A 15064-nucleotide genomic window follows, 5' to 3' on the forward strand; every position below is an offset into this window, starting at 1 on the left:
ATGCGACAACACCATTTGCACTAGATGAGTGCTGAAAATGCAGAAATGATAATGAAATGCAGATACTGAGAAGAAAATGTATTTAATTTTATTGATTTAAAAAATCAAAGCAGGGACAATTTTTCATACTTAATTAAACAGAGAATAAAGCACATTCATAAAATCAAGAGTAGGAAATAGTGTGTATTAGTAGATTTTTTTAGCAACATTGTAGGTACTATTTAAGAATGTCACATTGTGCTATTGTTTGATTAGAACTTTCTTGCATTTTTAAGTGGCACTGTACATCAACTTTAATTTGTATTGTCTACATTTTAATGGTATACATTAAAAATGATTAGTATGAAAACATTATTTAATTTGCCTCAAATAATCAAATTTCCATAGATCTTAGATAATAATATATTGTTTGGCCTAAAAGCCTTTCAGAGCGCAATATGTTTTGTAATATTAGATTAAATATGTTGCTTGGAAAAAGGGAAAGGCAAAGACAGTTTTTACTGACTTTTGGAAGAAAGGGGGAGAAGAGTAAAGAAGTAATGTGGATATTAAGAGTATTAAAAATTGAGCACCTTCCTTTCATTCTGAAAAAGAAATCACATTAGTATGCCAAAATGAAGGCTTTAGAAATGTTTTGAAAACATATTCTGTAAATCCAATGTATGGTTTATAAATATTTTAGTTTTAATTAAATACCGGTTGGAATCAGACTTATACTCAAAGATTTTTAAAGTTCATATTTTATTTTTAATAATGAAATCTGATAATAGAATGGCCAGGAGTTTCAAAATACACAATTTCTATTTTGAGTGATATTAAAACAATAATTTAAAAAAACAATTCACCTCAATTTTTAGTGTTATATAACAAAATAAAGAATGCAAAATAATGTTTTGTACCCTCACATCCACAGAAGTATGTTTATACTAGCAACTTGGAGTGGGCTGGAGGGAGAAGGCAGGAGTGGTACTCACTGTCTTCCCTGTTTTTGGAGGAAGAATCACAGCCAGCCCCTAATGCCTGCTAAATTAGAAGCTTAGTCCAATAAACCTCTCTCATGAAAAGACTGGGAGATAGGCAATTTTGCCCTACTCCCTCTTTGGTGAGCCCTTGATGATTAGATGTGGTCCAGAGTTTGAGACCGCTGTTAAGAATTTCTTTGTTTGCTATAGTCTTATGGACCTTGTGGGCACAAGCCTGGCGGCTTTTAGAGCTAGGTGTTTTGGGAGCTCTTTCTTCTGGTGAGATTTTAACATTTGGGCTGCTACGTGTGGAGTTCCAAGCCTTTCATTCCTCAGGGAGTAGCTAGGAGTTGGGGGTTTCCTTCCTGATTGTTTGATGCTGTGTTAGGAGTGGGGTTTAGGGTGAAAATGTGTTTCAGCCTTTCCTCACCATTTTGATGTGGGTCTTTTCTCATTCATCCAGTGTGTAGGAGTCGCTCAGCTAGTTTCTGGACCTTGTTAAAGGATGAGAGGGAATTGCTCCGTTTGTAGTTGTATGTTTAGTGCATTTGTGGGAGGAGAGCTCAAGATCCTTCCATGTTGCCCTGTTGGCTGATTCCCAGTAAATATTCAGTTTTCATTATTTTGATTATGAATTAATTATTGATATTTATTGACAAATTTTATTTATTCATTTGAAAATCAACCAATCATGTCTTGTTTTCCGTTTTGTGTTGTAAAATTTGTATTTTTCTTATTACTTTCTAAGATATTCATGTATTACAGAGAAGAACCCATTAACAATAATAACTATACTACTACTACTAGTTAATTACTAATGGAATTTATTGTTTTCTTTAAATTTTTTTTGCAATAATCTTTACATTTAACTTTTACTGTTCTTTTCCTTTGGGTTTATTCTTTGTTTTGTTTTTGCTTTGCCGTTATAAGGCCCTTATCATCTTGAAACTAGCTAAATAAATAAATTTATATTAGTTCTTGTTATTTTTTTTCTCGTATGCCATTTAAATTTTTGGTTTAGGAAATATTTCAAAAATATGGAAAACGATAGAGAATAACACAACAAAGATTTTCACATTCATCATCCTTTCTATAAAACTCATGTGCTGCCATACGTTTTAAACATGCTCAAATCACAATAAAGCTATCTAAACCCAGTATATGCCTAGTATATGTCAACATTTAGTATTTGTGGCTTTCTTTTTAACCCTACTCACTATTGAATTGAGTGATAGTTTATCATCTAATCTACAGCTGCCTTTGAAGTTGATTTGCACATATCTTTGATCAGTTTTCAATATCTAGTAGGCTTTCACCTAGAGCAGTTCTGCTGGATTAAATCCTGCCATCTTCCACCACCCCCTAAGTTTATTTTTCAGTACTTTAAACCTATGGAGTAAATGGAAAAGTACAGTACTAAGTACTACTAGCAGAGTATTAGAGTATTTTCTCTCTATCCCTGACTATAATGTTTTGCTTTTATGATGGGTCTTTCTACAATGCTGTGTTCTGTGACGAGTTCTATTCTCTACTGGTAACCTTTATCCTCTGACAGTGACAAGCTTTAAGTAGTTACAGAAATATAAGTTGATTATTTTTTCTATAAAACAAATTTAAATTGATTAAGTATTTAAATGTTAAAGAAAAATTTGGATTAAAAAAATCTTTGATTCCAGAGGATTTTTGGAACAAAATATAAAACAGAGGAACTGTAAAGGAAACATCAGAAAAATGTGACTTCAAAAAGTTTAACACTTTTCTATAGGAAAACTAAATAAAAATTACTATAAAACACCTTACTAGAAAAACAAAACTGAAAATTTCCAAACCATAAGACAAATGTCATATATGAAGGTGGAGGACAAATTATAAACTGGGAATAATATTTTAAATGCATATGAAGGCCAAGACTATTACCTAAATATACATGAAGAGTTTACAAAACAAGAAAGAAGGAAGATGAGGAACTCAATGAGCCATAGAAATTGAATAAACACATGAAAAGATGCTTAAATTCATTTGAAATTAAAGAAATACAGATTTTTATTTTTATTTTATTTTATTTTTTTGAAATACAGATTTTTAAATAAGAAAATGTTTTCTCATTTAGGAGATTTTAAAAAGATAATATTCAGTGTTGGCAAAGGTAGGGGAAATAGATATGCAATTGACTCTTGAACAATTCAAGGTTGGGGACATCAGCACCCTACACAGTTGAAAATCTGTGTATAGCTTTTGACTCAACAAAAACTTACCTGCTGATAGCTTACTATTGACTGGGAGCCTTACTGATAACATAAGCAGTCAATTAACACATATTTTGTGTGTTATATGTATTCTATACTGTATTTCTATAGCTAGAGGAAAGAAAATGTTAAGAAACCCATAAGGAAGAAAAAATGCATATCAGACCTGTACTATATTTATTGATACTGAAAGTTTATGTTGTCTGTTTACAAAAATGAATTGTCAGTGCCTACATCAATATTGTCTTATATGATACAAAATACTATAGGTATTATATGTATTATTAACACTAAATATCAAAAATGAAAAGATAATGTGAAAAGGAAATTTTTATTTATTTACAGGTTTGATGACTCATGCATTAATAATGAAGAAGCAGCAATATGATTGCTTTATGGTAGCCTAGTCACTAATGAATGGTTATAAAATTTTCATGGCATACAGTATTACAATAATTTTCTTAATACAGTATTGGGCACAGGGCGCCTGGGTGGCTCAGTTGGTTAAGCGACTGTCTTCGGCTCAGGTCATGATCCTGGAGTCCCTGGATCGAGTCCCGCATCGGGCTCCCTGCTCGGCAGGGAGTCTGCTTCTCCCTCTGGCCCTCCCCCCTCTCATGCTGTTTCTCTCTCTCTGTCAAATAAATAAATAAAGTCTTAAAAAAAAAATACAGTATTGGGCACATAGTTACTTTTTAAAAAAGCCACTTACCTGTGATAATATGCTGATGCACAGTTTCTCCAATGATGAGAGAGGCATACTGTACAGTGATAAAATTCTTTGAAAGCAAAGTTATAAAACAGTAAGAAAACTAATATCTTACTAATTACATATTAAATATCACTCACTTTATGCCTATGTAAGGATAAACTATCCACTTCCATACAGGTCTTGTATATGATGTTCTACACGGTGAACACTTAGCCACTGATGATGATGATGATGACACAAAAACATTTCATCCAGTTCTTGCAGTTTTTATATTTTCACACAAGGACACACACATGCACAACAGATTAAGTTTGTTGACTATATGTCATAATGATTATTTACTATTCATTAAGTGGAAGTGGATCATCAGAAAGGTCTTCATCCTCATCATTTTCATGTTGAGTAGGCTAAGGAGGAGGAGGAAGTGGAGGTGTTGGTCTTGCTGTCTTAGGGGTGGCAGAGGTAGAAGAAATGGAGGAGGTGGAAGGAGAGGCAGGCACTCTTGGTGTAACTTTATGGAAATACCCGTAATTTCTGTCTGACATTTTTGCTTTTTCCATTTTTCTAAAAATGTTGCTATATGGTACCAATCAGTCCTTCTTCCACCATTTGCTTTAGTTTCAGTGCTAATATCATAGAAGGGTCCATGTTATAAGTGAATTCAAAAGCAGTCTTCAATAATCAGAACCCTTCTGCCACATTGTCTAATGTCAGTTTGTTTTCTGGCACTGCTTCTTCTGTGTCTTCTTCCTGATTTAGAGGCTGAATTAGAGATGTGTTTGGAAGCAAGTAGACCTCATGGGGTGGATGGGGGCATTGTCCAATATCAAAAGATGGATGTGTTTGTTTTCCCTTTGGAGTGCTGAAATCGAACTGAAAAAAATGGCTCTTTGAATGTAGTTTTAATTGCTTTCTACATTTTTTTAAAGATTTTATTTATTTGTCATACAGAGAGAGAGAGCGAGAGAGCGCACAAGCAGGGGGATCAGCAGGCATAGGGAGACGCAGGCTCCCACTGAGCAAGGAGCCCAATGTAGGACTTGATCCTAGGACCTTGGGATCATGATCTGAGCCGAAAGCAGACACTTAACCAACTGAGCCACCCAGGCATCCCTGCTTTCTACAGTTTTTTAATTTGGTTTGTGGGCCATTGTAATTGTAATTTTTAATTGCCTTCAAAGAATGAAGATTTAAAATAAATGTCTCACTGAACAGGTTAGATATCTCAGTTGCTTTTGGGTCACTGGTTTATAGACTTTCACACATGTACACACACCACACACACACACACACAAATTTCTTATTAGATTTTGGACTTCTTAATTCAGCTGATTATGCTTAATGCCCAAGATTCATACTACTGTACTACAGACTTTTATTCAGAGCAATACATCATCAGTTCATTATGATGCCACTCAACAAAAGACCTGCAGAAATGATTTATTATTTGGAGATGATACATTTGATGGTTTTTTGGAAAACTTTTTTTCACTCCATAGTCAGATATGTTTTATTGTCAAGTGCATATTTAGATTAGGTTCTTGAATTGTAATGGTGATCTGCTGCCTTTATTTTTAAAATAAAATTTGACTGAAAATGTTTGTCATTTTTTTAATGTTAGCCAAAGAAATGCAGCTACTATTCCATATTAAGCCTGCATTTCTTCCTTAAATTCCACTTAGGTTAAATTGGCTTTCTTTTTCTCTGATTTTTAATACCACAAAATAACTTCAGAACAGATTACAGGTTAAGTGTAACAATTAATGCTTTAATTTCATAGATCTCACTGTGACATTTTTCCTGATAAGTAAAGCAGTCCATTGGCAAAAGTGCATGTATTTTTCTTTCCTTCTTATTTGTGAGATTCTATTCAGTGATACTCTTTTCTTTGATTATCAAAGACTCTCACTGCAGACAGTGCTATTGCTTGTGCCAAAGAATATTTCTGCAAGTTGCATCACTAATGCTACTTGCCAAGTTGAGTGTGTAGAGTTTCTCATCTCCTATTCATGTTAATCAATATCAAGCACCTGTGGTTGCTTTACGATGAGACTGTAGTGCAGAATACATGAATTTTGTCCTCAGGAAATTTGCAGTGAAGCAGGTGCTGGATGGATCCCTGCTCCCCCCACCCGCCCCCGGCCCCGGGAGCTCTGTTAATTCTACCTTTAGTAGGCCTGATGTTTGAATAAACCAGATGTCTAATAAATTATTTTCATGCACAGAATTTCAGCTTTGTGTACCCTAGTATAGCTTGGTCTTATTCCTTACTGTAAGAAAGTTTAATGGCAATGTGATTTATGGTTTTGTTTTGCTTTTTAAGAGGGGAATATGAGTGATTTAATTCATGGGTACTTTTAGAACCTGATAGATAATTCTACTGCTTTTCTTTTTCTAATTAAAGAATTCCTAAGTACCTTGGGAGAAAAAAAAAAAGGCAGTGCCTTACCAGCAAGGTACTGCCTGACTGTAGAGACAAAGCACCAATAAAACCAATCCAGAAAAAGGATTCTTGTCCAAGCTTTCTTGTTGTACAGCCACAAGACTGGCTGCTCGTGTTTATTTTCTCCCTTCAAGGTTTGGGGTAGCAACGTTATAGATAAGGGCAGTCCTGATCATAAACCTGACTGCACTGGCACAAAATAGAGTTAGTCTATCTCTTCCTGCCTTAAATCCTGGTGCTTGCTTCATTTACTAATAATGTCCTTTAGCATTTTTTGTTTTCAGAATAGGGCACTTCCATTTGCATTTAAAACCTATCCAGGCAGATATCCTTTCCCTTCAACGATTTTCTTAATGGTGTCTGGGAACTCATCCTCTGCCTCTTGGTTGGCAGAAGCTGCTTCTCCTGTTATCTTGACATTTTCTAAGCCAAACCTCTCTCTAAAATTGTCAAATCATCCTTTGCTGGCATTAACTTCTCCAGCTTTAGTGCCTTTACCTTCCTTTTGGCTGAAATTGTCCTATAATGACTTTAGTTTTCCTTGAATCATATTAGAGTCTGTAGGTATGCCATGCGTATAGCAGTCCCGCACCCACAATAAAAGCTGCATTCTCAAGACAAGATACGAAATCACTTCACAAAGGGTGCGAGGTTTTCGCGTCTGCTGGTGTGGCTGCCGCGGTGGTCTTCTCTTCGTTTACACTGGCCCTTAACTCCGGGGGCATTTATCTTGAAACGGTGGGCTGCAGACCTCAGTCTGTGCTACATGTCAAGCAATTCAACTTCTTCTTGTAACGCCGTGACCCTTCTCTGCTCTTTAGCAGCGCTTCCAGCCTCACTAGAGGCACTTTGAGTGGGCCCCATGGGGTTAGTCCGGGTTTATGGTATTGCATTAAACATCGTGAGAAATATGTGAGAACCACAAGAGATCACGTTTTGCTGTGGTATGCAATTCGCTGGAGAAACCGTTCATGTGGAGGAATTAGTGTCACCCAGTGTTTTAGGCGGATAGTCACAGCACTTGAGCTCACTGCAACAGCAACAGAAGGTGACCGCCACAGCGGTACCGTATGTGCTAAAGTTAATTTTATGCAGTTTTGATTTAATACTGCGTCTTCACGTTTGCTTTCTTTTCCGGCATCTGCAAATGGTGCCATGTACTGTCTGTATGTTTGGGTACATTTTAACTTTTCATAATAGATTTGTGTATACTTTATTGTAGCAAATGGTAAAATAGATTTGTGTATATTTTATTGTAGTAAATGATAAAATCTACATATATTCTATGCACTCACGACATACCTTTTTCTTAAATTTTTCCATATTTCCAGGCTATGCGGTTCATCTGTGAGTTTTTCTTTTTTAAAGATTTTTATTTATTTATTTGAGACAGAGAGAATGAGAGAGACAGAGAGCACACGAGAGGTGGGAGGGTCAGAGGGAGAAGCAGACCCCCTGCCGAGCAGGGAGCCCGATGCGGGACTCGATCCCGGGACTCCAGGATCATGACCTGAGCCGAAGGCAGTCGCTTAACCAACTGAGCCACCCAGGCGCCCTGTGAGTTTTTCAAATTGTTGCGAATCACCAAAACATTTTCCAATATACTTAATTGAAAAAAATTCTGTGTGTAAGTGGACCCATGTAGTCCAACTCATCTTTTTCAAGGGCCTGTGTACTATTGGGGGAGTTTACATTGCTAAAACCTTTCTGAGGTTACTTAATAATTTCAACCAAAAGTTAATTTGCACATATCCTTGCCTTAACAATTCAGTTTTTAAGGAATTTATCTTGGCATTTGCCCGAAAGTGCATAAACATATATTTATATGTTTTCCCTTATTATGTCATTGTTTATAACAATGCAAAAATGGAAATGAGTTAAATGTTCACTGGTGAAGGCTGATTAAAGTAATAGAGTAGAATAATAGGCTTTCCTTTTTACTTTGTATTTCAATTTTTTACAATGAGAATGTAGTGTAGTGATGGGAAGAGAAAATAGAACAATACCTGATTACATCAAAGATGATCTATACTGGCCCTTTGGATTTGTTAGCTTTTTTTGTTCATTTCATTTTGCTCTGTGTGTGTGTGTGTGTGTGTTCCTTTTTAATTTTTCCTATGAGTTCTCTGGCAAATTTGGAGTGTCTTCATGAGAGATATGAATTAGGTGCTTTTCTAAACTGAAACCATGAGGTTTCTTTTTTCCTTCTCTTACGCTTGTCTTTTTTTTTACATGCTTTTGTGCATGTTTACCTGAATTTCTCTTTTATTGTGCAGACATTAATGTGGACTGTCTTTATAAATCAGAAATTCACTTTTCTCAGGGTAGTTGTATCTTTAAGGTATTGGAAGTATCTGTGTTCTATAAAACCAGAACCTGGGACTAGAAAATTTATATTTTGTTTAATATATTGAAATGTAGATTTCCAAAAACTCTAACAAAGACATTTAAAATTGTTCAATAAATAATACTTTTTGAAAAGAATTGATTCATCTCCCTGAAATGCATGAGGAAAAGAGTTTCTTTTTTTTAAGCATGACATTTCTTTAATAATGTCAGTAAATAATAGAAGACTCTATTCTGAGTTTTGTTTTTTTCATGTCTAATAAAGATACTTGTTAAATTATATTTAGCTCATGATCAAGTTACAATTTTATGTCAGTCTTTATGCTTTTCTCGTTTGAAACAGATATAATGATATATTTTTTAAGCTGCATGTTCTAAGATTAATTTATTTCTGACATTGAAAAATAAATTACTTTCAAATAGTACTTGTAGTAGCTATTTGGGGAAAAACCAAGTATCCTCCAAATATCTGATATATTAGGAACTCAATATTTATAATGAGGTATAGTAATAACTAAGATTTACATAGCACCCACCGATGTACCTAGCACTCTGTGTTGCACATATATTAACTCATTTAATCCTAACGACTAGCCCAGGAGGTAGGAATTATTATTATTCCCATTTTACAGATGAGGATAATTGAGACATAAGATTTACCCATGGCCATATGATTAGCAAAATGATGAGCCAGGGCTTGAACCCAGGCAACATGGCTTCAGAGTCCATAATCTTCACTAAGGATGGACACTAGTGCCCGTGCTTAGTAAAGAGTCAGTAAATTTTTGTTAGACTGGAACTAAAATAGTGTAGCATTTAAAAACAGTATCACTTAAGTAGGCTTTTGTTTATAGTACAGGGGAAACAATAAAGCAAAGTTTTCAAAAGAAAGGAAAGGAAGAAATAAGGATATTAGCATTATTTTAGATGATTTTTTTTTGATTCCCCATGAAATTAAGATATTTTTTAGATGTTTTTAGATGGCTTTAACCTTTGTATGTATGACTCTTGGAAACAGTGATAGGATCCTCGAAGCTTTTTCATCTAATATTTTATTCTGCTTGTTTTGTTTCTTTATCTGTTCAATCAAGAAACACTTAGTGTCACTAAAAAATGTGCTATTAAATTTGACACCAAATATAAACTAACTTGAACAATTCTTTAGTGCTATATAAGAAGTATAAATAAGGAACGAGATGGGATCTTTAAAATATATTTCATTCATCAGAAAAGGTATTTATAGGAACATCAGGGGAGAATAATTTGGTTTCCTTCATTTCAAATACACAATTTACCTTTTGCTATTGAAATCTATAAACCCTGTTCCATAACATGGAAAACAGTTATTTTTGTGTATGGGTAACATTACCAGAACTCTTTATCTCTCTGTGTAGACAATGTTCAATTCCTGTCATTGCATACCTACTTTGTCATAATTACCTTGCTTTCTCTCCTCTCTTTTTCATAGTTTATTCCTCTCTGTCATCGCCTCTACTCTGCTCCGTCTACATATAATCATAATTACTTTTTGATATAGGTAATGGAATGCTAAGATATTTATAGCTTACAGAAGGAAAGCCTAGATCATTCTGCTTTCTCTTAAAACTTACTGTGGGAGAGGCAACTTCCAAATATGAATAGTTCTATGACTCATCTCACTGTTAATCTCATAGGAAGAAGAGAAGGGAGAAACACATCTCCTGCATAGAGACTCACTAAATATTTCTGAACATGACCTTCAGCATACATCATGGTGAGAGGGAGTTAGATGAGTGAGTAAGGTTCTTCAAGGCCTGCTTGAGGCTAAAAACAAGGCTGTGAATATAACCCAGCAATTCTGACTTAAAGTTTTGTGGTATTTCAGTAGTACTACCTTAAAATGATCCTTCTTTTTATGTAAGGGATAATTCTTGCCATACTGAACATAATAGATGACACTATTTCAAAAAGTTTGAACATAACAAATTGATTAGAATTTTACTTGTGTGGCGCCTGGGTGGCTCAATCATTAAGCGTCTGCCTTAGGCTCAGGTCATGATCCCGGGGTCCTGGGATGGAGCCCTGCATGGGGCTCCCTGCTCAGCGGGAAGCCTGCTTCTCCCTCTCCCACTCCCCCATTTGTGTTTCCTCTCTCGCCCTCTCTCTGTCAAATAAATAAAATCTTAAAAAAAAGAATTTTACTTGTAGACATTTCTCTAGGGCTAATGAAAAATTTTGTAACTCTGCTATTCACATTCACACATCCTTCACAAATCACATTCAAAATTTACCTCTTTTAAGTTTTCTAAGTTTATCAAGATAATTTTTAATGCCTTATCCAAATCTGTCTGGCCAGGTCTAGGAACAATTGTGTTCTTTTTAAAAAATCACTTACATTAACTTTCTTTTCACATTCAACTTACAGAAGAATTAACTTCTGGATTTGTATTGAGTTGATAAAATCTGAAGAAATGATATCATGTCAATTAGAGCTATTATAACTGGCAATAGTCTTATTTTTTTTTTCCTATCTCAGTAGAATTAGCATTTACAGGAAAAGAAAGGTTACAAAGGCCATTTCTGTTCCTGTGTTTTACTCTAATCTGCTGAGATATACATTTTTTTCTATAAAACCAATGTCAAAGGTGATCATGAGAAGCTCAGGCATCAAAAGTAAAAGTCTACTTTTTGGATAGCAAAGAGAAGGAAATGCATCTCACATAAAATAGTAATCAAATTTAACTACCTAATGATTTTATGAAAGTTCGTCCTTGATTAGTATGAATGGATATATCCATACTTCTACATCATTGCTGAGATTGTAAGTTGACAGAATTGAATAAAATCACAAAGTATGTGAAATGGTTTTTCCAAAACATAAATGGGGCGACCTGCTTTCCTTTGAGGCTGGTTGAAACTAGTGATTTTTTCTTTTTAAACTGCCTGGAATACTGTCTTCCTGTGATTCTCAACAACTTAACTACCTTTCATTGTTGTTGTTGTTTGTTTAGGGCTTAAAATACTAGAAGCTTTCCTTTTAAAGAGCCAGTTGACATCTCTTCAGGCAAAGAAGATATCACTGAGGGTTACACGTAGTTTCACACCTAATAGAAATAACACCAGTGCTTGTTATACATCTGATACCATTCTAATAATTTTACATACATCAATTAGTTTAATTCTATGATTATGTCATTTTTTGATAGGGCCTGGGTTTTCCAGTGAAATGAGGACACCTTAGATTTACCTTTAATTTGCATTGAGGCATAGCTTTTATTTCATCAGACATTTTATCACATTTTCCCTCAGTTTCTACCTGCTCTTTTTGCCTCTGGGAGCTGGACATAGCTTCTAGCACTGCCAGCCCCTCACTAGAATGGAATTTTTAATGCTCTGTGTTTCTTTGAATAACTGGCTGCCAGTTCAAAGGCTGTCATTTAAGTCTATGACCTAGATTCATGTTCTAGCTAAAAAATTAGACGAGGAGGATGCGAATCAGGCATTTTTAGTTTTTGTGGCAGGACACAGATTCTGCTGCGAAGTATGTGGAATTTTCTAAACACAGGAAAAGGATCAAATAACTAAGTTTAAAAAAAAAAGGCATGAGAAATATCTATCATATCCACTCATCATGTGCCTTTCCTATTTTCTGTGATGTATAAAAGATCACCCACAGAGATTTGATGATCTTACCTCTACATAAAATTTTTTCCTGAAATGGTGTTTAGGGTGCCATCTATAGGTGTTGTTTAAATTACTGCTCTTAAACAGTATTTCAGATTTGTCTTAATAACCATTGGCCTAGGAAATTGACTTGAAATATCAATCTCTTGGTCAGACAAAATAAGAATTGAAGATGAGTAGGAAGAGCTTAGAAGCATTGATAAAGGACAAAAGCAGGGAATATGTTTTCAGAGAAGCATGGCTATGCTATAGGAAGAGATGATCATGAACAAGGGTAGTATATCTTTACTTGGTAGAGGACTCAGTGAATCTATTGAAATTTAGGATAACTAGTTTGATGAATTTTCCTTGGTGGGAACACTATTTTTTAAGAAAACCGATCACTGATGAAGTTTCTTATCTTTGCTTCAAGGCATTAAAAAAAAAAAAAAAGGTTTCTGTGTGGCAGTAGCCAAAGCCATCAATCATATATAGGCTAAGCACTGGAAAAAGGAATAGGTGGTGACACCAGGCAGGGTGTTAAGGAGGCAGTAACTATAATAGCTTCAGATAAGAAAATTAAAATGTGTAGTAGGTACAGTCAAGATCTTTGCCAAGCTTTCCTAAACACTCTGAGTATATTGTGTGTACTCAAGATTTCTTCATGCTTTGGCACTCTCTCCCACTTTCCTTTCACATACCACAGAAGTAGCCCCAAAAGATTCAGAAGTCATCTATGCAGCTACTACTGTTACTGCTTATCTTCAGCCTACCGTTACTAAATATTCTGTTGATGTGGGCAAGAAGAAAACAACTGCTGACATTTATTAGTTGACTTACCGAGTATGGCATTTGGTGTTTGGCACAGCACTTAAACCAGAAATGTGGGGTTTCATGTAAGAATCTCCTCCCCTAGTACCCATACCATATTAATGATTCTTTGGAAGTAGACGATAATGTTGTTGGCATATGCTTGAAGGAGATAATAAGGGCATGAGAAACAAGAGAACGTGTGTTTTATAAAGTATGGCTCCTCAATGGACTTTAAAAGTATGATTTTTCAGTATCCAAATTTGTTTGACTTACTCGAAACATTAAAATATTTCCTTATTAGCCCAAACCCTGAAGTTCAGTATTGTTTTTTTGCATTGATATTAACTTTTGTGGAATAGTAAGATTATCTAATGCTTTTATGGAATTAGGTATCGTTCTAAGTATTTTACTTGTTTTAACTAATTTAATTATCATAACAACCCTTATGAGATATGATATAAAGACTAGTATTTTCTCCACTTACAAATGAGGAAACTAAGAATCACGGAGGTTAAGTGGCTTGCCTAGGGTCCCTAAAAAGTAAGGAGCAGATATTTGAAACCCAAGAAGTCTAGAGCTAGAGTCTACACCATTAGCCACAGGAGTGTCCTGCCTACTAGAAAAACATTAAAACTTGAAAAGTTTGGTTTTTATACATAATAGAGATGAAAAGATATGTTACATAGAATATGTTATATTTTAAAATAATTTGAGGAGAATGAGTTAAAATTTTTTTCATTGAAATAATTAGCTAATGGTTTACAGGCATTGATCGTGCAACAAATATATGATATTTTATATTTAATTGAGTTTAGAATTATTATTATGGTTATTAATTTCCATGTGGTTTCTGTTGATTAAAAATGTTAATATAACTGTAGAGCATATAAACAGCCATAAATGATAAAAGGGGAAGCCTTTCAACTTAATTGGAATCTATTAAAAATGAAATAAGCAGCCTCATTTGTAGAATAAGTAAAGTGTGCTCACATAGAACAGTATAGCAGGGATAGTTTTGCTTCTTATGAAAACAAATAATTATTCTCATTCCTGTATGAAATTTGATTTTCATTATGAAGTTTGAAAATGAAAGTTTGATCTATAATACAAAAGCTACTTTTTTTAAGAATATGGACCTAAATTTCATAATTCTGTTTATTTTACCTTAAATTTTGACATGCAAATTTACAGTCCTATAAGGAGGGTATAAATTTAGGGATAGTCTTTTAATTTCTTTTTTTAATGATTAAGAGAATTTTCATATTTTTCCACTTATGCCATTGCTTAGTGTGAACATCTATACCACATGGTTTTAGATATTTTCCATGTAAGACATGTTAATGCTCATCCACTGAAATTCTTTTCAGGATATTCCAGCACCTGGCAGCTATGATGTTCAAAAATCATATGTGATGTCCCAAGTTCAACATAAATACATGCCACCTCGTAGTTTTGTGGCTAAACTGAAACATGCCTCCTTTCTTAGCACAACTCCTCGGCGTCTGGAGAAAATGACTGATGGACCAGGTAAGTACAGACTGTTGTTTTAAAGCTATGAGAAAAAAAATCTAAGGCTTCTGTTATAAAAATAAACAATTTTAAACATACCTTTATATTTACCATGCCTCTTTTAAATGTACAGGATGAAAAAGATATCTGTTCATTCAGTGAAAGATTTTAGATTTTTTTTTTTCAACTGTAAGATTTGTTTGGAGTTTTATGTCTCTTAATTTTAACAAAGACCATCTTACCAGTTTTAACTTAAAGCTAGTAAAGTCATTTTCTATCAGGGAAAACCCCCAAATTCTTAATATGCTAGAGTCATTAAAGGAGAAAGGCAATTTACTATGATTTGTAAGATCAATCATATACAAAACACACATCGTGTTATTCTCATGAA

General features: G+C 34.4%; 1 protein-coding gene across 1 annotated transcript in view; it reads left to right on the forward strand.

The window, feature by feature from the left end:
- Positions 1–15064, forward strand: part of STPG2 (sperm tail PG-rich repeat containing 2) — a 318597-nt gene that overhangs the window by 223849 nt on the left and 79684 nt on the right. Inside the window, exon 9 of the mRNA XM_035005555.1 lies at positions 14532–14691. Coding sequence (XP_034861446.1) covers positions 14532–14691 — 160 coding nt within the window. The remainder of the gene's footprint in view (positions 1–14531; positions 14692–15064) is intronic.

The sequence above is a fragment of the Mirounga leonina genome, unplaced genomic scaffold, assembly GCF_011800145.1.
Source record: "Mirounga leonina isolate KUSES-001 unplaced genomic scaffold, KU_Mleo_1.0 Mir_129, whole genome shotgun sequence".
Classification (NCBI taxonomy): Eukaryota; Metazoa; Chordata; class Mammalia; order Carnivora; family Phocidae; genus Mirounga; species Mirounga leonina.